The sequence below is a fragment of the Pimephales promelas genome, chromosome 24 (genome assembly GCF_988280905.1).
Source record: "Pimephales promelas chromosome 24, fPimPro1.hap1.1, whole genome shotgun sequence".
NCBI lineage: Eukaryota > Metazoa > Chordata > Actinopteri > Cypriniformes > Leuciscidae > Pimephales > Pimephales promelas.
In genome coordinates, this window is record NC_142792.1 from 14,357,780 (window position 1) to 14,383,493 (window position 25,714).

General features: G+C 36.1%; 1 protein-coding gene across 1 annotated transcript in view; it reads left to right on the forward strand.

Annotated features, from left to right (window-relative positions):
• Nucleotides 1-24,620, forward strand: part of mybpc1 (myosin binding protein C1) — a 45,982-nt gene extending 21,362 nt beyond the window's left edge. Inside the window, 22 exon segments of the mRNA XM_089126679.1 lie at nt 27-83; nt 2,071-2,234; nt 2,810-2,942; nt 4,007-4,015; nt 4,667-4,791; nt 4,946-5,051; nt 5,143-5,309; nt 5,418-5,583; nt 6,296-6,402; nt 6,493-6,629; nt 6,714-6,873; nt 6,962-7,066; nt 8,155-8,343; nt 11,764-11,898; nt 11,987-12,154; nt 12,233-12,321; nt 12,417-12,609; nt 13,359-13,498; nt 13,682-13,841; nt 15,975-16,228; nt 17,675-17,861; nt 23,913-24,620. Of these exon segments, the coding sequence (XP_088982805.1) occupies nt 27-83; nt 2,071-2,234; nt 2,810-2,942; nt 4,007-4,015; nt 4,667-4,791; nt 4,946-5,051; nt 5,143-5,309; nt 5,418-5,583; nt 6,296-6,402; nt 6,493-6,629; nt 6,714-6,873; nt 6,962-7,066; nt 8,155-8,343; nt 11,764-11,898; nt 11,987-12,154; nt 12,233-12,321; nt 12,417-12,609; nt 13,359-13,498; nt 13,682-13,841; nt 15,975-16,228; nt 17,675-17,861; nt 23,913-24,031 (3,070 nt within the window). The 3' untranslated portion in view covers nt 24,032-24,620.
• Nucleotides 24,621-25,714: the final 1,094 nt, after the last annotated feature.

The window sequence follows — 25,714 nt, forward strand, 5'->3', positions numbered from 1 at the left end:
TTCCATTAATCTCTTGTGAACAACAGCAGTGAAGGCCAGGACGATGCAGGCGAGCTTGACTTTAGTGGGCTTCTCAAACATAGGTGAGAACTCCAGTCTGGCCCCCAATGGGGTCCAATTCTTACTTTCTTTCTTTTTTTTTTTTTGGACCTTTTTTTCTGATGCCCTGACAGTGGTGTCTTTTTCTTCAATCCTTCTTTTACACAGTTGTTAAAAAGCCAACAATACATTTTTATGTCATTCACTGCGACAAAGAAACCACTCTGCCCTTAACCATCCTGTAATGTGGAAAACAATATTTATGTGCCATTTATTGTTATTATTAATACAGATATTGGCATATAATTAAGTGGAAGTGTATTTTGTAGCCAACATAAAGGACACAAAATATCATCAATCACACAAACTTATTTTTGGAGTTTTACCTCTTTTTTTGAGGTTTTGCTTTAGTATTTTGTTGTTAGCTAAATAGCAGAAGTTAGAGGAAAAAAGTTTGAAAATTATCTTGGCTTGTCTTTTTTTCTCCCTCACGCATTCAGACAAGGCAGGTTAGTATCTTAGGTAATTAAACGATTAGACGTTATCACTGGTAAGTATTATAATCCTTTAGCTTCCCAAGCATGACCTGAACAGGAACTGTATAAGCAAGAGTGTTGGCCTACTGTAGTCTGGTAACACTTTATTTAAAGACAGCATTCATTAAAGATTCAGCAACACTCAGCAATGATGGAAACGAACCTTTAGCATTCAGATCCTGACGAAAAGGGCACGTTTTCCACTCATTTGCGAGTTGTTGGTGGAAAACTTCTACATGAAGCTGTGAAATAGTGTTATCGCTACTTTTGTTAATGCAATCTTGGTTTATACTCGAGAAACGAGACACGCAACTGCAACTGCAAACCTTCGCTGTTCTTAATACTTGCTTGAGCAACTGCAGACTTGTTGAAACACACATTAAACACAAGAAAATAATAATGTTACCACCGGACATTCAGGGAAATGTCTGTGTAAGAAGAGGGCTGAATGACAAAAGCTGATGATTACTAATTTAACTGTCTCACCCTGATCATGTTTAAGGACTGTGATCATGTATAACAACAATATTCACTCCTAATAAACCCTGACTTCTAACCCTAATATAAAAGAAAACAACTACATTGACAAATGCGTTCAGATAGGACTTCTACAAAGAGATGGGTACAGTTTAAACTACAGGACAGAGTCAACAGATTACTATTAATGAATTATAATTAGGGCTGTCGATTCATTCATATCTATCTATCTATCTATCTATCTATCTATCTATCTATCTATCTATCTATCTATCTATCTATCTATCTATCTATCTATCTATCTATCTATCTATCTATCTATCTATCTATCTATCTACCTTTCTGTCATCATAATCTCAATAATAACGTTCTTTCTGCATATTTTAAACATTGGTCTATTTACTTATAAATCACTAAGACCAACAATTAAAAAAACAAAAAATTTTTGTTGTTGGTCTATATGCCATATCAAGTTGAAAAGGATAAACTTTTAATAACGTATTCTGAGGCCTGCGCTTAATTAATTTTACATTGACAGCTCCAATTATAAATGTTCCTAATATAATTTTCATTATAATGCATTGAATCAAATGTTACATTTTTAGTAAATGATTTGGTTTGGACATCCATCATGAGCTCGATCATGTGTTAACCACATGATAACCCAATGTTCTCCCCTTTTCACTGACTTTTCCACTTATCCTTTCCAATCTTAGTGGAATTGAATAGTAATAGCTTCTCACTAAATTCGTGTCCCCAATCATAAACAGTACCATCCCTTCCTTGATCATGTGATCCACCGTGTAGCTAAAAACTAGTGAGGCATCTCTCCCTGTAACAGGTTACCAATGACATAGCAGGGATTTTCCAGCCCATCTCTTTGTGAGACATGTCTTGAGGAACTAGAGATAAGGAGGATAGTAGTGGAACATCCCAATCTGGTTCCTCAACACATGTTGAGAGAGAGCCCTAGCCATGACCTCTGACCTCATACTGTCTTACTGCTCTGTGATGTCAGGGAGCATAAACAAGAGGAAACTCCTGATGTGGACGTGTGGGAGATTTTGAAAAAGGCCCGACCTGATGAATATGAGAAGATTGCTTTTACGTATGGCATCACCGATCTCAGAGGCCTACTGAAAAGACTGAAGAAAACCAAAAAGGAAGAGAAAAAGAGTGAAGGTGCTAAATTAACCTTTGTTAGATTGATAATGTGCAGTATGCACTTCAGATATATTGTTAAAGCGATAGCTCACCCAAAAATAAAACATCTGACATCATTTACTAACTCTCATGTCATTCCAACCTCATAAGACTTTCATTTATCTCCGGAGCACAAATGAAGATATTTTTAATCAAATATGAGAGATTTCTGTCCCTGACAGCAACGCAATATCACTTTAATGCTTCAAAAAGTTCTTAAAGAGGTTGTAAAACTAAGCCATTTGAATCGAGAGGTCACTTTATGTGATGAACAGATTGAATTTAGACTTTTATTCAAATATAAGCGAATGCTTCCAAGTTTTGTAGACTGTCAATGAAGGGACAGATTTCATTTAAAATACAGTATCTTCATTTGTGTTCGGAAGATGAACGAAAGTCTGACGAGTTCGGAACGACACGAGGGTAAGTAAATAGTGACCGAATTTTAATTTTTGAGTGAACTAACTGTTTAAATTGTTTCTTTTGAAAATGCCACAGAGCCAATTTCTTCACTTGAAAAACAGTTATTCATCTGCATTCATTTTCCACTGCAGCATTTGCCAAGAGACTGGATCCTGCATATCAGGCGGACAAAGGCGGAAAAATCCGGTTAATTGTGGATCTAGCTGACCCAACTGTGGAGTTAAAATGGTACAAGAACGGACAAGAGATCCGCCCTACTCCAAAGTATGTCGCCTCCTTTCATTCAGGAACACGCTCATATGAAACCCTCTGTAAATGCCAACCTGTTTAAAACCCCTTTATTTATTGTGTTCTTTGGCTTGCTGGTCACAGGGGATGCAGAAACACACACCTTCTGCACATGCTACACACACACACAAGTGATCCATCAGCATTTCATACCCGGCAAACACACAACGTTCTTAAAACATTAATCTGTGCCTTATGATAACTTCCAGAAATGTTTAAAGGACGTTATGTGAGTGAAGGCCAATGTGAAGCTCTTGAGCTACATTTGAAGTTTTAAATGTAGTGTACAATGAGAAATTAACAACAGGAAAAAGGCACCACCACCCTCACAGGACTTTAATAGAGTTGCAAAAGCTACCTGAAAATTTTACATTAAATGCATATTTATCTCTTATGATATGCAAAAATGTTTTATGGTAATATTGTACAAATAGTATATATATATATATATATATATATATATATATATATATATATATATATATATACTTATTTATTTGTATTATAAATATTTTATTTATATTTTTTAGTGCACCGATTAAGCTATTTGGCTTGTAAGCATATATTCCACAAGAAAAATATTCTTTGTAAAATGCTTAACAGCTTAAAACGTCTGCAAGAAGTACATGAACGCAAGTGTGTAGTTTATATAATGGTATTACTTAATGATATAAAACTATAAAATGATGCTATATACCGTTTTTTTTTTTTTTTTGGCAACAAGTTATTTGAAAATTATGGCAGCGTATATCAACCCACTAAAGCCATTTGGGTGGTCCATGCCGTTTTCTGTTTGCTTATCTTCAATGATGGTCATCCCAGGGATTCCCTGCTTTTTGGGGGAATCTCTCTTTTTCTTCTTCTCTCTCTATACAACTGTAATACTAACAGCTCTTCCAGTCCTGTTTGATCTAGGCATGATGTCTATCTATCCTTTCTGTCTGTTATGCAATGGTGATCCCACCTGTCTGCTATAACCTCCACTCCCACCAACTCCACCCTGTGCTCCGGCTGCTCTGGCTCCTCTATTCACCACAAAGTAATAGGAAGTAAGTCAGCCAGTCCTCGGTACTGTCTTGTATATCTGAACCAAAGGAGTGACCCCATTTCTGCTGTATGGATCACTTCCGATGATTTAAGGTTCCATGTTGTATATACAGTATAAAATATTGCAATGGAATGAGAATAACAAATCTACAAATGATTGAGCTTTCACAAAAGCAAGAGTGCTGCCGTACTGAATATCAGCACACACACAATTAACACACCACATGGACAGTTATTTAGTCATTTTTTTCTCTGCCAAACGAAAACCCTTATAAAAGATGCCAAAGCAGTGAATCTATAATTAGATCAACCAAATTAAAGGAACTGAACTACCTGTTGTATAATATCAATAATTTCTGCTTTCTTTTTCCTATCTTAGACTTTCAATAGTGGAATTCAATAAAAGAGATAGCAAAAGACTGACTGAATAAGAATGACTAAAAGACAGAATGAATAAGTAAAAAAAATGACCAAAATAAATAAATAAAGATGGGATAAATAAACAAACATTGCTGAAAGCTTTTAGCTTTTGACGCAACACCTAAATATTTTTCTTGACAATCCTGCTGTCAATATTTAACTGATCGTGCCATGATGTTCAACTCTTAACTTTGAAATGTTATCTTTCCGTAACTAATGAATTGACTGTGCAGGTATATCTTTGAGCATAAAGGCACTCAAAGGATAATGGTTATTAACAACTGTCAGATGAGCGATGACGCTGCTTACTCAGTCACTGCCGGAGATGAGAAGTGCACCACTGAACTGTTTGTGAAAGGTACATCCACTCACAAGCCTACCAGACCATTTCATACTTGAAGTTAATTGTGATGGGATTGATCAATAATGACTGGTTTAACATCTTTCATCTTTCCCCAACACTGTCTGCCAGTGTTTGATTATGTAATCCTGGTCTCATTTGGTCCTCCTAGAACTGCCTGTGAACATAGTGAAAGAGCTGGAGCCCGTAAAAACCACAGTGAACGAGAGAATTGAACTGGAGTGTGAGGTGTCTGAGGAAGGAGCAAAAGTTAAATGGTATGTGTGATGGACAGTTTAGATGTTTATGTGTTTGACACGCAAGTAAAACGAGTAAAACACGACCTATTATGCTGACGGTCTGGTAAAGGATGAAGAATGGAGTGGAGGTTCCCACAGGAGTGCGATCACGGTACCGTGTGAAAAGCGAGGGGACCAAACACTGGCTGATCATTGATGACGCCTCAAAGGACGACACTGGCACCTACTCCCTAATGGCCACCGGGGGCACCAGTCAGGCTCACGTTCAAGTTGACCGTATGATAATATTGTTTTTTTTTTTTTTACAATTATTGAAAGCATCTTTGTTTCATCCCTGCTCATTAAATGTTCTTCCTTCCTGTCACATGCGATTGGATGATTCAGTGAAGCCTCTGAAGATTTTAATGGATCTGCAGAGTGTGACTGTGATGTTGGGTCAGCCTCTTAAATTGAACTGTGAGATTTACCCCGGAAATGTCCCGGGCCGCTGGTACAAGAACGGGCAGCTGATCCAGCCTAATGACCACATCAACATTTTGCACAAAACCAAGTATGCCATCTTACACATTCAAAATTAAACCTTAATCACCAAGTAATCAGCTCATATAGTGCATGTAAATATTTTAGAAATATGTGAATAAAATGTTGCCACTGTTTCTAAAACTAGAACTGTATCAACTGGAGGCCCCTATGGGAAAATCAAGCTTAAAGGGATACACTTTTTTTTTTTTTTTTTTTGGAAATAGGCTCACTTTACAACTCCCCCAGAGTTAAACTGTCGTGTTTTACCTTTTTTTGAATCCATTCAGCCGATCTCCGGTTCTGGCGGTACCACTTTTAGCATAGCTTAGCATACATCATTGAAGTGCACAAGACCGTTAGCATTTATCCCAAAAAAATTACCAAAGTGTTTCAATATTTTTACCTATTGAAAACTTGACTCTTCTGTAGTTACATCGTGCACTAACTAAGACAGTCGGAAAATGTAAAGTTGCGATTTTCTAGGCTGAGATTTTCTAAAATGAGTGTATTTCCAAAAAAAAAGTGGACTATCCCTTTAAGCTAATAGCTGTGGAACATGGTAGCTGGCCAACCAGCCACCATGGTCCAAAATCCATCCTGACCACCTTAACTGGGTATGGCCAGGTGCTAAATGTTGTTGCAGGTCTGAGAAGGTCTATAACAGTGCTGCTTCTCAATAGGAGAGTGAAGGATGACTTATATATCCTCATTTTCATTTGTGCTTTATATTCAATCTACAGGAATCACAACCTCGACATTGAGAGCGCCACCATTCATGATGCCGGCGACTATACCTTTGTTCCTGAGGGATACACACAGACGCTGTCTGCCAAAGTGCACGTCATAGGTACCAGTAACAATCCAGAATTTCTCTGATTTTTATCGTAGTTTTGCTAATAAGCTCTCTGAAAGAATCCCATTTGGATTAATTCTGCAGATCCCCCCAAGGTGCACTTAGAGGCACTGAATGTCCAGGACAACACGGTGACCATTGTGGCCGGAAACAAACTACGCCTGGAGATTCCCATCAGTGGAGAACCAGCACCCAGAGTGGTGTGGATGAAGGGAGAAAGGGTGAGTGATGACCAGAAAATATAAAGAAATGTATATTTCAGAATCAGAAACACCTGGATTTAACTAAGCTAATGGGTTTTTCAGGTCATCCTTGATACAGGAAGTCGAGTTCGTGCAGAGACACATGCAGACCAGACCTGCCTAACTATTGATGTCACAGAAAGAGAAGATACTGGAAACTACAAGATCGTCCTTCAGAACGAAGCTGGAGAAGACACCGCCAGTGTTAAGGTCAAAGTTGTGGGTAAGACACTCTTCCCTGAGAGAACATAATATTTGTTTGGGTGATGTCATTAATAAGACGTAAATCTCAAAAATTTTGTTTCATCTAGATATCCCGGATCCCCCTGAGGCTCCTCTAGTTACTGATGTGGGTGGAGACTGGTGCACTATGACATGGGAACCTCCACGCTATGACGGTGGTTCCCCCATTCTTGGTAAATCAACTTCCTGTGCATAAAAACCGCATCAAATTTATATTTTAGAAGCCTGCTAATTTTAGACTTTGAGTTATTTTAAATTATATGTCGAAAAACACATTGGAATTTCTCTGTAATCTCATTACACTACCTATATTTTTCATGTCTCTTATACTCACCAAGGCTGTATTCATAAAAAGAGCATTATTGTGAAATATTACAAATAATTAAAAATAACCGTTTTCTATTTTAATATAAAATCATTTTTCAATTAAATGTAAATCATTTCCTCCATTATGCTAACATTTTAAACATTGTTTTACATAATTAGTCATCATGATGAATCAAGTGTTCCCTGATGAACAAATAAAACAATGCTAGTAAAGTTCAGAAAGTTACAGTATAATAGATTATATAGTAGATTACAGTATATAAGTAGACCTCTGGGAAAAAAAAGAAAAAAAATCATGACATGACCGCTTTAAATATGCAGTTGTGCATTTGAGGGTCTTATTATTATCATAACATATTTATAAGTTAAAAAGGCCATATTATGCCCCTTTTCAATGTCTTTATTTTGTTTTTGGGTTATACTAGAATAGGTTTTCACGCTTGAATGTTAAAAATTAAAAAAATTCACATATTTTACGTTGTTGCAGCACCTCTTTTTACAGTCTGCCAGTAACATTGTTTAGTTCCTGTCTCAATGAAGCACAATGTGCTTTAGCACACCCCTCCTTCTGAAAAGCACAATGTATTGTGATTGGTCAACCGCTTATCATAACATATCATATCATAATCGAAAAGCGTAATGTATTGTGATTGGTCAACCGCTTATAACATATATCATAATCGCTTTAACACACTTGCACCTTTCATTTGCTTATACCTTAGTTGGGAATTATCTAAATATTGCGGATATTATTATACGATTAAAATCAAGGCATTTTAGGGAGTCTAGAAACAGTGTTTGTTTACTGAAATACAAAATAACTCCCTTTGGAGTGGACTTTGTGTTTTTTATGCTCAAACAGCAACATTACACTCTAAAGTAAGTAGGAAAAGTAGAAAAAGGTCTTTAAAACATGATTTTTGATATACCACAGGATACTTCATTGAGCGAAAGAAGAAACAGAGCTCTCGATGGATGAGGCTGAACTTTGACCTTTGCAAAGAGACCACCTTCGAGCCCAAAAAAATGATTGAAGGTGTGCCGTACGAGGCGCGCATCTTTGCTGTTAACGCTATCGGTGTCTCCAAACCCAGTGAACCCTCCAAATCTTTCATTCCTCTGGGTGAGTACACAAGTGGCTCAGCTGTACTGTCAATGGGATTTTGTGTCTCTTTGAATCAGTTATATCGAGAGCACCATCTCTATTACGCAACACAACACGCAGTATGGTCATTTAGGCATTTGCCATTAAGCAAGACAAAAAGCACTGCAGAGACGCCAGCGCTTGTCTGTTCCTATTTGGGCTCCTATGCGACAGGTGTTGCTGTGTTCACACCAGTATCCAAAACATTCAGTCTGTGACCTCCACAGCAGAAGCCTGAGATTTAGAAGATACTGAGTACGACTTTATAATGGCTGCCAACTCATCTGCGGATTATTATGTTATGAGATCAGATACTGTCTCTACTTCAGTCACAGCTTAAACGCGAAGAGTTGTGCGAAAATAGAAGAGTCCAGACAAATGAGACCCCTCATGAAATTCATGACATACCAGGGTGATCCTCTCTTCTCACATGTGTTCGTGTGTGGAGGTACACGCGTGTGGCCATTAAAAAGTTCTTCAAAAAATATGTTTTACGTTCCATGAAAAAGAAATTGGAACAACAACAGGGTAAAAAAATGCTGATATGAAAAACAAGAAAACAATTATAATCTAGGTAAATGATTACTCCAACTGGAATTATCTAAGGCCCTGTTTACACGAGAACACTCGCGGGTGAAAACATAAAAATATTTTATCGGATGTGCCTTTCGTTTACGTGGCGACTGCGTTTTTGAGGCTTAAAAACGCAAAAAAGTGAAACCACCCTCCAGAGTAGAAATCTTAAAAACGCTCCACCGCCGCGTTCCCGTGTAAACGGTAAAAACGCAAAAGTTTGCTTGACAGTGAAGGTTGTACGCAGGCGCGTGGACTTGGTGTTGTAGTATGCACTCCTAGCCGCCTGAAGTGCATACTACATTGAATTTCACACACTTTTGCTTCACCATTTGCACGATTTCCCACACAAAACGCTCGTCTTAACGCAGAATAACGCCACTTTTGCGTTTTCTCTTCAGAATCGTTTCCATGTAAACATAGCCTAAAGCTTGATTTCAATTAGTTTATGGTCACAGAGGCTAAAGTGTAATATATTCATATTATACACTCTTGAATGTGTGAATCAAGCTCAGTTTTAATGGAAATAAAAACTAAGTAAAAAATAGAAATGATGCATGTAATGATGAGAACAAATTTACAAAAATACTGCAAAATATAATCAGTAACATTAATTATTATATGAATGGAATATATATATATATATATATATATATATATATAAATTATGTTTGAGACTATTGGTAGACTATATAGATCTGACTAAATGTAAGTAAGTAATTAAAGTTTATTTATAGAGCACTTTTCACAGATATAAATCACAAAGTGCTTTACAAAGTGCAACCACAAAATAAAACAGTATACAATCAGTAAAACTTACAATATTTAAAGACCCCAAAATAAAACCCAGTTAACTAAATGCTTGTCTAAATTAAGATGCCTTGTAAAATAATCGACCGAGTCGGCCACACGGAGGAACAAAGGCAAGGCGTTCCACAGTCTGGGGGCTACAACCTGAAAGGACAGGTCTCCCCGGGTTTTATAGCGAGTCTTTGGGACCATTAACAGACTCTGGCCTGAGGATCGGAGTGCACAGCCTGGGTAGTATGTGCATAACAAATCAGCAATGTATTGAGGGGCCTGACCATGTAAAGCTCTAAAAGTTAAAACTAATATTTTAAAATCAATACGCAATTTGATGGGTAGCCAGTGTAAGGAGGACAAGATGGGTGTAATGTGAGATCTTGTTGGGAGCCTTGCCGCAGCATTTTGAACCATTTGAAGGCGATTTAAAGTAGATTTGTTACAAAAAGTAAAAAGAGAGTTACAGTGAATCTAACCGTGCAGAAATAAAAGCATGGATAACCACTTCGAGGTCAGAGTCTGATAAAATTACCCTCAATTTCGCGATATTTCTTAGGTGATAAAAGCAATTTCTGACCAAAAGTCTAGAATGGCAATCCAAAGACATTGACTGGTCAAACCAGACACCCAGGTTTCTGATGCTCGATTGGACAGAGGAGCTCAGAGAACCAAGGTTTTGAAGGATGGAAGGTATTTTATTGTCTGGGGCAACAATTAGGGTTTCAGTCTTTTCCGAATTTAATTGAAGACAGTTACTAGCAACCCACGATTTAACTGAAGAAAAACATTCCAATAAATCTGTTAGTTTGTGGAACTCGGAGTCGTTGAACGAGCAATACAACTGTATGTCATCAGCATAAAAATGGTATGACACATTGTTAAAATGGCTCAAAATTTTTCCCAAAGGGGTAATGTACAGTAAAAACAAAAGTGGCCCTAGGAGAGAGCCCTGTGGAACTCCATTCAAGACTGGAGTGGCTTCAGACAGTATATTATTTACATATACAGAAAATGTTCTGTCACTCAAGTAAGAGGAAAACCACAGCATTCTGTGGTCCACTCTATCAAACGCTGATGATAAATCCAATACCGAGTACCTTCCAGAATCAGCAGCCATGTGTACTTCATTAGACACTTTGAGGAGAGCAGTCTCAGTGGAGTGCATCTTTCTGAAACCAGATTGATATTTATCAATCAACTCACTAAATGAGAGTATAGATTGAATTATTTTTCTTTCCTTTGCATTGCACATTGACATGACCTTGGCATTTGCCAAACATTGGCAATACAAAATGCAATTAATACATGACAATTCTTACATATAGCCCCGTTAAGGATAGATGTTATCTATGTTTTGAGAATGTATCAAACACTCTTGAATGGGGGAAGAATCAAGTGTTAATGAACAAAATAAATGGAAAAAGGCAGAAAATATGTAAGAAATTATGCATTTGAAATACATAATTTTTTATGGTTTTAGAAGGTTTATGGTTTAAGACTGGATAAGGTATTGTTCTTTTGCACACTGAAGAAGGCACGCGCCGAAACGCGTTTGTGTAATAAAACTGTATATGCAAAGTGCGGCCTCTCTCTTCCATACATGCATTGTCATTATTAGGCCAGCACTCTTAAAACAATTTGAGATATAAACTTTGAGTGAAGCCTGCTCCAACCTCCATTTATTTATGGTTTTAGAATAAAATGTATTTGTATACAGTATATAATATTTGTATGGTAGTCGAAAATTAATTGAAAAAATAATTTTGGGATTTTTTTTTTGTATTCATCTAAGGATAAATTTGAGAATTATAATCCTATACTAATCTAAAATAAACAGATTACTAAAAATTGAGAAAAAAACTAGTATCTAGGATGTATATTTTTGTGATTTTTTTTTTTTTTGAGTGAGACTTAATACTTCATTATGCATCTAAGAAAGCAACTGAAAAAATATTTTGTTTGGATAACAAATTATCCAAAATATCGACAACAATAATTACTACCTTCATGAACTCCTACTAGCTGTGACCAGTGAACCCACAATGCTGGTGGTGGATGACGTCACAGATGACACAGTAACTATGAAGTGGAGACCTCCAGACACGATCGGTGCTGCAGGACTTGATGGGTATCAAATTGAATATTGCATTGAAGGAAGTAAGACTACACACATATATGATTTGAGGAAGTGGTTTTTGGTGGCTTTTCATGCCATTTTGCCCTCATGCAATACTTCATTTTACAGCTGACGAATGGATTCTTGCTAATAAAGAGCTGACAGAAAAAACGAAGTACACTATAACTGGTCTGCCAGTGGAGGCTAAGATCTTAGTACGTGTCAAGGCTATAAATGCTGCTGGGGCCAGTGCACCACGCACCACCCAACACTCCATACTGGTGAAAGAGGTCATCGGTGAGGGTCAAGTTAACTACCACTTTCATTTTGCTATTTGAAACACCTTAATGTAAACTAATAACACGTATCTCACAGAGCCTCCTAAGATTCGCATACCTCGACACTTGAAGCAGACGTACATTCGAAAGGTTGGCGAAGTCGTCAACCTCGTCGTGCCATTTGTGGTGAGCCAACAGATCATGACAACAAACCCCAAGCTTATCGAATTCTTCCTGCTCATGACAGAAAATGTCGAAACCTTTTTTTTTTCATATTTTAGGGTAAACCAAGGCCAAAAGTAATCTGGTTGAAAGAGGGTCAGCCGATTGAACAAACCATCAGCATTCGTAACTCAGATTGTGACAGCATCATGTTCATCCGCAAAGCTGAGCGAAAACATTCTGGGAAATATGAACTGAGCGTACAAGTGGAGAATCATATCGACACGGCCATGTTGGACATCCAGATAGTCGGTTAGTTAAGAAAAATGCAGTTATTTTTATATAATATACTTACTATTTTAGTATTTATTAATATTTTGAATTAGGTTTCATTTTTATATTTTAATTTCAGTTTATGTTTTATTAATTTTGTAATTTTTATTATTTTCTAAATATTTATATTTATCTAAAATGTATTTTTATTTCAGTTTAAGTAATTTTAGTATTTATGTAGGTCAAAGTAATGTTTCCATTTTTTTAAATTTCTATTTTGTTTCAGCTTTATTTCAATTATGAAATGATATTTAATAGTTGCAGTTAACAATAACAATGCTGAATATTGATCATGTTAAAATTAATTAGATTAGTCAGATTAATGATTAATCTGATTAATTATAATACTGTACAATTTCAAGATATATAAGTGATTCAGAGAAATATACAGTGGATATAAAAAGTCTAGTATACTTTGTATATTTCACATGAGCTTGATGATTATTTAATTCTGAATCTGATAACAGTTTATAAAAGAGTGTGGACACTCACATGCAGTTAGCTTTTATTTTTACCTCTTTTTTCTCTGAATTGTATGGGTTGTAATTTTTACATTAAAGATGCAAAAGTTCTGATATGATTGATCCTTGTTTACTTTTTTACATTACAACCAGGTAGTTTAACATGGGTATAGACTTTATATCCACTGTATGATGTAGAGCTAACCTGAGCCCACCAAGTTCTTCATCACAGCACCATTGAACATATTCTTTTGCTGTCTGTCCCAGATCTCCCAGGCCCACCACAGGCTGTGAAGATCGAAGAGGTCTGGGGGAATAATGTAGCACTGGATTGGAGCCCCCCCAAGGACAGCGGCAATGCACCCATAACAGGCTACACAATTCAGAAAGCTGATAAAAAGACAATGGTAGGAACAAAACCTCTATGATACTAATATTTAACACACATTTCAAACTTGCATAATATAAAGTAAAAGGTTTTTTCTTTATTATATTGGTTACACACATACACGTTTTTGTTTAAAAAAAAAATATGTGTGCAATATTTTAAGGCAGAAAGACTGACCAGCATGTGTGTGTTTGTGGCACAGGAGTGGTACACATGCATGGAGCATTACCATCGTACCTGCATCACAATTTCAGATCTGGTGGTGGGTAACGAGTATTTCTTCAGAATCTACTCTGAGAACATGGTGGGCTTAAGTGAAAATGCTACTGCCACTAAAGACAGTGCTCTCATCGTGAAGGAAGGTAAGGCTCTGCTCTGCTCTACTCCTACACATTTGTAAATTAACTGCTTGTCTAAATCCTTTTTTAAAGCTGCAGCAAGTGATTTTTTTAATTAGATGCAATTTATAAAATGTTTGGATGTCCTAAGAATTAAAGAATCCCATTACTGTATACTTTTTTTACATTTTCAATGTTCTTTAAATTTTTGAGCATGAAAAAAGGTCAAAAGCATCTACAAAAAAAGGGGACGAGGCCTGGTTGAGTGACGTTAGTAGTGGGTATGGGGTAAGACGTGTGACATTTCCAAAACGGTTCACTAATCACAACACACTGATCCACCTGACCAATCAGAGCACATTGCGCTTTTCGGAATTCATCAATGAATTTCGGAATCATTGAGGCAGGAACAAAACCTTGTTACTGTCAGACTGGAAAGAGAGGTGCTGCAACGCAATGTAAAATATGTGAAAAATACGGTAATGTGTTTTCAACATTCAAGCATGAAAACATTCTAGTAAACCTCAAAAATAAAATCAATACTTTGAAAGGGGGAAAAATATAGCATCTATGATGGACCTGTAAAGAGCAAAACAGAATCTTTGCATTTTAGCCAATCTAAAAACTCACTTTCAGCCAACCTCAAATAATGGCATTCATTTGGGGTGGGACTACTAGGGGAAGTGTTTAAAAATAGTAAAGTAAACCTTGATTGCAGTTTATGTCGATTTGGATAAAGCTGTGTGCTAGTGGTGATGAAATAGCTTGCAGCAGTTTTAATTAAACAAATTTGCTTTTTAGTGGTAATTTAGGCCTTGCTAATGTGGATGTTTTTGTGTGTTTTTTATTAATAATCTAAGAAATTGCAGAGGATAGATTACAGTCTTGGTACCCGAGGGCTGATGTCCTAATTAACACTAATTTACTAATCAACGTCCTGCTTGGTCTGTCTTTAGTCAGGTTTTAATTGAAATGCACGCCCCTGAACATGGTGTAAAGGAGGGTTGCTCAATCCTGCTCTTGGAGATGAAGGATGTGTCCCAGTTTGGATACGTATAATATTAAAGTATATATGTTGCTGGGAATGTAAAGTACATCATTTGAGTATTTACAGTGTGCCAGTATCACAGGCCCTCTTACTGCATACTATGGCATGACGTCACATTTTGTGAATTTTCACGCCAATTCGGACCGGACTCCTCCACACAAAATTGAGCCAACACGCTGATAGAGGCAACCGTGGTGGACAGTCAAGAAGTCATTCTTTCTATTACATTATGGTTGGCTCATAAATGTACAAATGAAGACTCTTTTTTCTTAAAGATTTTTTTTCTTTAAAGTATCTTAAAGTATCTATCTTAAATTAAAAACCTCCACATAGCCTCTTTAACAACATGTACTTACTATAGGTTTAGGTTTAGGGTATGTTTTATAGGGTTAGTTGCATGTAATTATGCAGAATTTACTGTTATTACTATAGTAAGTATATGTAACAAAAATCTCTAAAAAGTTGCAACTTACTTTAAAAAGTACCAAACACTACAAATAACTGAAATTATAATAAAAACTGAAAGAAAGAAAAACTAAAACTAATGATGAAAAAAAAACTAACTGAAAATGAATAGAAATGATTAAATAAAAATGACTAAAATGCCATTAAAATTACTAAAAATACATGAAAATAAGGATACAAGCTAATTCTAAATATCAATAAACTCTAAAAGTATATAAATCATTCTCAAATAACACTGTTTAGGATGCACTAATCATAAACTTAGGTTGTGTTATAACGGAAAATATGCAAATTGGGACACTTGCCTGCAGAGTTTGGCACATGAACTACCTGAACCTGTTAATCAAGGTTTGGTTTTTGAGCAGGATTGCACACTCGGTGTAAAGTCTGAGTTTTGACTCAAAGGAACTATCCTGGAATGTTAAAGGTATGTTCTGCACTTTAAAGTAGCCTCACAATTTGATGATTCTCCCTGATACGCACTATATGCTACAAACATAAAAGATTTGTTTACTAGCCACAAATTACTGTGATGACAGTAACCATGTATGTTCCCAAGTGCAGATTTAATCTTTAACAGACTGTGTGCGTCACGTCTTGCCAATGCTGATGATGAATGTTGTCTCTTCCTCATCACACATAAGGGATATTCCCCCATGATACAGCTCTCGGCTTGTATCATGCAAAGTCCCACTCTCCCTTCCCCTCTCACTCCTCCTCCTCCTCCTTTTCCTCTCGCTCTTCCTCTCACTCTCAATCAGGCCTGCAACTGAAGAACCCACAGTATAATGACCGCGACTTTACTGAGCCGCCCACTTTCACTCAACCGCTTATCAACACCTTCGCCATTGCTGGGTACAACGCCACCCTGAATTGCAGTGTGCGTGCCAACCCTAGGGTAAGTGACTGGCAGGACACTCTACTAGAAAGGTATGGGAAATTCAGATCATCTGGGATACGTTTTGGCGAAAATACGTTTTGTGAAATAATGTCCCCTTAAAAAGTGTGCTTTTGCCATCATTTTTTCATCACCACACACTGTTGGTTTAACTTAAAAAAGTAAGTAACCTGGTTGCTTTAAAATTTTAAGTTCATTGAAATGGAAAAAGTAAGTTAATACAATGAAGGAGAATGATTTAATCATCAGAAACTCAAAATTATATGTTATTTGAACTAAATAAATTATTTAAGTTGATTTGACAAAAGAAAAAAAGTTGTGATTACTAATCATAAAAATATTTTTTTACAGGTAATTCCATTTTCAACTGTTATTCACGCACATTTAATTTAGATCAGAAGACATAAAGGCCCCGTTTACACCTGATATCACTTGCCATGTCATTATATTACTGCACTTGATAAAGCACAATATTATTATAAATAACTGTTTTCTATTTTAATATTTTTAAAACATAATTTATTCCTGTGAAGCAAACCTGATTGTTCAGCAGGTTTTAGGATTATTCGATGAATATAAAGTTCAAAAGAACAGCATTTGATTTGAAATAGTAAAGATATTTATAATTTTACAAAAGATTTCCGTAACTTCTGATCACTTGTAATGCACCCTTGCTGAATAAAACCATAAATATCTTTTTTTTTTTAAACAAAACATTTTATTTAGCAGATACTTTTATTAAAAGCAAATGATCTGTGTCACTGAATATAGCATAATGAGTCAGGGCTATATAAACAACTCTTCGATTGTATGGTTCTTAGCTCTGAATTCATTGACATGGATAGGCGGTCTTTCACCGACACATCCGGATGTACAGTATAATCATAAATGCAACACAGTCACATGAGTTTCTGACAACCTCCGAATATAATTTGACTAATCTAATCACCACACATTTGTTTAAATCTATATTTAGCACTGTCCATTAAATAGTTGCTAATACCAGGTTTAAACAGCGTCAAAGAAATTCAATCCCTGCTAAGTAATCTGCCAAAGTACAAAAAATAAGGGTAAAATTGATAAGCATTGAAAAACGTATTGCACGAATTCCAATGATCAATGGAAACCACACAAGGTTGTGGGTGATTCTGCAAGGCACCAACCATGTGCTCATGGCTTTACACCAGTAGTTAGCTCTTTGTGGCCTGAACTGCGAGAGTCCCAATGGGCTTAACAGCACCTGCTAGTTATAATCTTTGAGCACAGACTCACTGGATCATAACATTGTATTAATGTCAATAACTCAATACTCTACAGTAACTAACACATGTGAGAAGAGTAGAACACTGTGTGTTTGATGGATTGATACTGCTTTGGTTCCTCTTCACTAGTGATGTTATCTGTTGTTTCCTGTGTATTCATACTATACTCCACAACTGCTCTCAGCCTAAGGTGATCTGGATGAAAAACAAGATTACCATCATAGACGACCCACGTTACCGCATGTTCAGCAACCAGGGTGTGTGTACGCTTGAGATCCGAAAGCCCAGCCCGTTTGATGGAGGGGTTTACACCTGCAAGGCTGTCAATGACCTTGGAGAGGCTCACGTGGACTGCAAACTAGAGGTCAAAGGTAGTCTGCGCATTAATTTGATCATCAATATGGATATAACTTCTTAAGAACACTCCTTTAAAGAGATACTCCATTTTTATTTATTTTTTTGGCTCATTTTACAACTTCCCCAGAGTTAAACAGTTGGGTTTTACCGTTTTCAAATCCATTCAGACGATTTTCTGATATTTAGAAGAATATCAATATCCAGACAGTTTCTGGTCTCATTGACTTCCATAGTATATATTTTTTCCTACTATGGAAGTCAATGGGACCAGAAACTTTACTTCTTCTAAATATCAGAAAATCGGCTGAATGTATTCGAAAATGGTAAAACTCAACTGTTTAACTGAGGGAGTTGTAAAATGAGCCCTTTAAGGGGATACATGCCTAATATAGTCATTTAGTGATTCAATTGGGAATATTACATCTGATTTTTATTGAAGAGGGATGTTATAGGGATGGCCCTGATATACTTCACGAATTGGAACGAATTGGTCGTTTTGAACAAAATCAGAACAAAAACATGAACTGAACTTTCGAGAAAAGTTCACTCTAGCTGGTATACGCATTCAAACTAGCATTGGTCCGTGGTGATTAAATAATACGTAGGTAGGCGTGGCTCTGGGGCTCCGCCTTCGTTGACATGGAAATCTTCTAGTTCATTTCTTCTATTCAGACCATCGAGGTCAGACGTCACATACGCGAGTAAAACATGAATATACTGGAGAGCTGCTTTTATGTTTAATACTGTAAAGCTGCTTATTTTAAGGCAATATATTGTATTAAGTGGTTTATAAATAAGCATGACGTGACGATTGGAGACATCTTTTGTTCTTGAGAGGAAGATACGCCTCACATATTTATATATTAATCTAAACGACGCTACTGTGTTCACTAACAGAATATCGCTACAAACGTATTTCAAACTTCTTTTCATAGATATATTATTAGTGAAGAACGAAAATTAGGGTGTATGAGTATATCGGGGCCTTTACTGTTGAGTAGAATGCGTTTACAATGAGGTAACCAACAGAGCTTAAAGGGTTAGTTCACCCAAAAATGAAAATTCTGTCAGTATTTACTCACCCTCATGTTTTTCCAACCCCGTAAGACTTTCGTTCATTTTCGGAAAACAAATTAAGATATTTTTGATGAAATCTGAGAGCTGTCTCACTCCTGCATACTAGTCCATAAGGGATTGAAACTTGCTGGCCTCGAAAAGTTATTAAAGACATCGTTAAAATAGTCCAAGTGACTACAGTGGCTCAATCTTAACTTTATCAAATGACGAGAACACTTTTTGTGCACAAAAAAACAACAAAAATAATGACTTTAGTTCAACTATTGAACGAAGATTGAGAGTTGGAACAACATGAGGGTGAGTAAATACTGACAGAATTTTCCTTTTTGGGTGAACTAACCATTTAAACAAAAGACTGAATGAAGAGCCTGACAAGGGGGTTCATTTGCCTTCAAGAGTGCCTCAATACGTAACACAGTCTCATCCCAAAAAGTCATATAACTGACGTTTTGGGACGTATTTTGACCATACGTCAATATCCGCCTTTTTAGGGCCCCCTTAAACGTCGGTAGATGGCGATCCCGGGCCGTCATACAACTGACGCTTTCCCTTTAACGTCAGTTAGGTGACGGGTTAGGTTTAGGGTTAGGTTTAGGTATGGGGTAGAGTTAGGATCCCATAACCTCATCTACCGACGTTTAAGGGGGCCCTAAAAAGGCTATTATTGATGTATGGTCAAAAGACGTCCCAAAACATCAGTTATATGACGTCTTGGGATGAGACCGGGTTGCAATACGGCTTCATTTCCAACCTAAACACTGTTTTTACACCTAACCAACCAATTATTGTGCACACGATTCCAGCACTTTGGTCCACCGTAGTTCCAATACCATTTTTTGTCTTTTAAACTGGTAATATGAAGAATGTCTCAATCTCGTTTGTGGATTTCAAGGGTAAGTACATTGTTGGAACAAGCCTTAATTCTCTCTTACATGGTCACACTTGTTTATAATAGTACTGTGTAGCTTTTCATCATATCGTGTTTAGACAAAAAACAAAGCCGAGTTTGTTATGAAGCTTTTTTGAGCTATTTGTCTCATTTCTACAGTATGTGCATTTAGTACAGCTGTAAGATCTCTCTCAACAAAATATGACCATTTAAGTATTTTGTGTTCGCAAACTCCATTGAATTTGCAACAGCATGCAGCAAATCCAAATCAATTTCATCTCACCACTGTGACTGGACCACACATCCCATAATGCAACAGATTGTAGAAAGCAGATTCACATGGTCACACCCATTGCACATTGTTTAGCAGGTCTGTGAGAAATCCTAGACCTGATAAAAACTCAGATTACATTTGCATATTAGGGCCTTTATCATGTACTGCTGACATGTTTTCATACTCTGTCATACATTGTCATTTAGCTGTTTCCCTTTTGTTAGACTGTGGTATGTCCTTTAACTCCTTCATGTTAAATCTGTAATGACTAAGTCAGTGATAGACCTATAGCACATATAACTCCTCCATGTAAACTTTGGGTTTAATCCGTATTTTCTTTTCTCCCCCAGTCATCACTCAGGAATAGTTACTGTGTTGTTCTCATTCAAGGTAAGCTTTCATATGGTTTCGGGCATATGAAGCTTATTTTTTCATTCATTCTGCATCCCTTGGTTGCCAATAATTCTGCTTATGCTCTTTGCTGGTGTGTAATGCTCTAGAATTTGAGAATTATATTCCTGAATCATGAATGTTTACAGGATTCTACAAGAACTCCAAGAACCAGTTTAAGGTTCTATAGGACAACTGGGTGAATGTGATTTCACCAAGCGCAACATCGTTGTTGATCCTGGAACAACATTCCAATCAACCAATCATATTTGAGGAACAACTTTACTGTTTATGTCAAGTGTAGACTTACAACCAGGGTTAGGTGCTTCTACATCAGTGTTATTCACCCATTATGTCCCTCTGATTTAAGGGATATGTTATGGGTAGGGTCAGGATTAGGACTAGATTGTTGGACAGGAATGTTGTTCCAGGATCAACAAATTATGTTGATTCAGGTACATGTATTAAAGAAATCGTGGTGACCAGGAAAACAGAATTTATACTGTGCATGCTTTTGACAGTCAACCAGTGTTGGGGAATGTTACTTTTAAAGGGACACTCCACCCATTTGCATTAAGATTTCCATTGTCAGAAATCTAGTCTTACAACTGAATGGTCGTGCAACACTCTCTCATTTTCCCCTGAGACGAGAGAAATCCGCTATTTACGTTTTTCACTTCCTCCTACAATGACGCAAAAATCGTCATTTTACATCATTGTAAGAGGAAGTGTAAGAGGGGGGTTTGGGAAAGACTACAAGCACTAGATCCCACACTTTCAAACCCGCCCATAGGGGGTTGGACCTAATGCGCTAACAGACCTATCACAGATCAGTGCCAGTGCGTTTGATTTCACCGGCAGAAACTTTTTGAAAATATGGACAAAGGTACTGAATATGCAGACGGATGCATTATGGATAGGGTTGGGTACCGAAATAGGGAAACTGTTCCGACGTAAACAGTTATAACCAGACCGAATAAGAACGAAATTTTCCTCTATGTCATGAGGTGCACACACGTAAAGTCTCTCGCGCGCACTATACGGTTTGGAGCACAGTCTTGTCTCGCATACGTGCTCTTGCTAGCTCGCTCTACATTCCGGGAGATTTTAACTCATTTGCATCCATCAGGGAGCCATTATCAATATGCGGGAGACTCCCAGAACGTCTGATAGCGAGGGGATTAATGTAGATGCCGAAGACAAAACGCTCCAAGTTTTGGCTGCATTTCACATGTAAAATTACGCGTCAGAGTAAGTGTGGCGATTGTCTGAAGCCCATATAGAATCATGCCAATTCATTGGCTGATGGCGCGGGCGCTGCCTTGACGCTCTTACATCGTCCTATTATATTAGCGCGCATTATCTGATTTCATTGTGCAAAATGATTTCCTGGCGGTAGCGTATAGTGGAGCTCAACTCTCACATTGAAGGGTGGAGAAGTGGGAGTGGCCTGCATTGCAATGCACTATGGGGATTGTTGTCTACAATCCACAAGCACTAAGAAGTAATTTTCTGCCTTTTATCAGGCAAGGACAACCCAAATTAGAAATTTATGATACTATTATACAACATTTATGACCCACTTTCAATACATATTCATGTCTCCACCGGTGGAATTACTCTTTAAAAGTTAGAATTTGGTGCTAATCATTATAATTATAAATTCTTTTATAAATTACTTTTTTCTCAACAGCGTCTAACTGAGACTCTTTCTCCTCCAGAATGGAAGCACTATGCTTGGCTTGCAGGTAGGGCTGTAAAACGATTAATCGTGATTAATCGCATCCAAAATAAAAGTTTGTGTTTACATAATATATGTAGGTGCACTTTGTATAATTATTTTGTATATATATATATATATATATATATATATAAATACACACACATGCATGTACTGTATATTTAAGAAAAAAATATTTATTATTATTTATTTATATATAAAATATTTATAAATTTATATAAAAATATGTATAAATATTTATTATTATTAAATATTATTTATATATAAAATATTTGTATTTACATATATAAATTATATATAAATCTATATACAGTATATACATGAAAATATTTCTTAAATATATACAAGCAAGTGTGTGTATTTATAAATATTAAATAATTATACACAGTGCACCCACATATATTATGTAAACACAAACTTTTATTTTGGATGCGATTAATCGCGATTAATCGTTTGACGGCCCTACTTGCAGGCATTTTTTATACTGTAAATGTTACTTTAAGTGTTCGTCCACCCAACATAGTTTGCATGCAATGACACAGTTTATACTACAAAAAGACTTTTAAAGTGGCATATTTACCAATACCAGCACTATGTAAGTTTTAAAACCCAAAATATTGGTTTAGGTGGGGAAAAAAAAGTTTGCGCTCTGTACGTCAATGATCATGACGCACTCCTTAGACAAATATCCATCATGCTCAAACAACTCCCACAATACATGTGCACCTATTTCTCCCAACATGCCTAAGAGAAAGGATTTCAAGTGTACATTATTAAATAAAAAAGTAATGTGTATCAATTACTTGACAAAATAAATGTAACAAGTAACAAATACTTTATACTGCTAAAGTAAAATCCTAGTAATTATAGACACAGGAATTGCCACAAAATTGGATGTTACCCCTTTTTCTCTTGAGACTAAGCGAACAGAAGCAAAACTCGATTCTGATGTATAATCTCTGCAGGTGCTTTCACTGTGAACCTATATGTATGTGCTTTGTATATTTATAACGATGGTCATTTGCATATGCAGCTTCATTTATAGCACATTCAACCAACTACTCATGCAGCTCAACATGCTACAGCAAGCAAAGATAAGACATGCAATGATGAAATATGTTATGAGCGCCTGAATAGCTGCAAAAGCTTGCAGAGATTTGATTGTACTCACTGCCTCAACATTTTTTCTGCACTTGCCAAACACTGACACATTCCTGTCCTGATTTTACTGTCTTCTTCCTTTTCTTCTTGTCTGTCTCTACTTCTTCTCTCTGTATACATTAGCCCCCAAAAAGTTTTTGAAGTCACACTTAAAAATGGCTGAATGTCAATGCATTAGGGTCATGCTGAAATATATATATATATATATATCTGTAATAAGTAAAAGTGTGTCTGCAAACAAATGACGTTCAGGCTTTTAACTTTTGACTTTTTTCTGTATCAATATAATGCCGGAAGTTTAAACAGATGTCTTAGTAAACAACCATCTACATTTTGAACTATTGTTTATCATTTGGGGTGTCTTTCTTTAAAATAAATGACACTAGATATGGTATGTTATATAATACTAAGACTTTCAGACATTTTTAAGTATGGCTTATGGCCACTGTATATGTGAAGAGCCCACATAAATCTCATAGTTTCAGTGTTTTCAGTGTCATATCTCTGACTCTGTCTATCCTTCCCTTTTTCAGGAGGTTTTACGTTCTTTGAGCTGATGAAGCGTGGCGTTCCCTTACACCTCATTGATAAGTACATGAACGAGTCTAAGACTTCAGAGAAGTCCGAGTGAGAGAAGAAGGGATCCAACTGAAGGCTGGTTCACTGAATGATTACCCAGAAACCCATGTCACTACTACAAATAATGGCATATGTGTCTTTGGCATGGTATGCTTTGTTCAGAAATGGATCTATAGTTAGAAAGTCTGCGTCTGTCACTGTGAAATCATGTAAAGCTGTGTTTTAAGAATTGTCACTGAAACTCAGATGCATGCCTTTAGTAAACTGGATTGTAGCTTCAAAATATACCCCAAATAGACATTTTATTGTGAAAAACATTGAGCAGTCTGTTACAGATAAAATATGATGATGCAGTTCCTTTAAGTTTTTTCTGGGTTTGGGAGACGAGGGTGGTCCAAAGTCTGGGTTTTGCCGTTTCAGGCTTTCTTTTTTTTTTTTTTTTTGCCGTTTGATTTTACCCCTGAGTTTTTCAACCCCTTTCCATCATTCTTTAGTGAATCTACTGAAATCCACCTCGATTAGCAATGTTAATACTGTACTACTGACAGATCAGACATCAGACATATAAGTCAGTGTCAGAGAGACAGGTTTGTCAAAGGTTGCTTGATAGTACATGCCAATGTTCATTTTAGCATGACAGTTGAATAAATGTCTCTATATGATTTTTTTTTCTGTTTCTTTATTGTTTCCGAAAGTTTCTTATTTGAAAAATTACTTTCTGCAATATAGCTTTGCCCCTTTCTCCATTTTTAGCTTATTTTGGGCTTGAGTTTTTGTTTTGCTAGATCTGACAACACTGTTCTTTGGGCACAAAATATGTTTTATTATCAATCTATAGTCTATTATCTGGCTCTATATATATTTGGGTTTCAAATCATATAATTCTTAATTCTAAATATTACTTTCATAAAAATCCATCCCTTTTGTTTTTTTACACTGTAAAAATGTATATGCTTTATCTAATCAAAAAAATTGGTCTTATAAGCAATATTATTAATTAAATTTAACAAATTAGAATTGAGTAATAATTAATCAAATTAATTCCTTAAAAGTTAACCATTTAAAATGGTAAAACTAACAACAACCAAAAAAAAATTTAATAAATTAAGTCGCCATTATGGTGATCAGTGTTTGTTTTAGGTTTGTTTTAAAATGATTCTGTGATTCTGCTTGTTAACATCAGGTGTCTTCAACTTTGGGAATATAAAATAAAGAGTTGTTAATTAATCTTTGACGCCCGTCTGTTATTCATATGTTTTTGTTATGTTTTTTTTGGTGTAAACTTTACTCATTTTAAAAGGTTAACTTTTAAGGAATAATTTGATTAATTATTACTCAATTCTAATTTGTTTAATTTAATTAATAACATTGCTTGTAATCTGTTGCCACAATTCTATTGATTAGATAAAGCAATTTTACAGTGTAGGTAACCATTAGGAAATTCACTGTAAAAATTATGGTTGGTTTAACTTAAAAAAAGTAAGTTACCTGGTTGCCTTAAAAAAAGTGAGTTCATTGAAATAAAACATTTGAGTTAATACAGTTGAAGGAGATTGGTTTAATCAAAAGAAACTCAAATGAATATGTTATCTGAACCACATTGATTGTCTAAGCTGATTTGACAAAAGGAAAAAGGTTGATATAACAAATCATGAAAAAAATATCTATAAATATTTGACCCTAAATTATATCTAGTGCATGAAATGTCCAACATATTATTATTTGTAATTTCTAGTAGTTATTTTTATTAGCATCT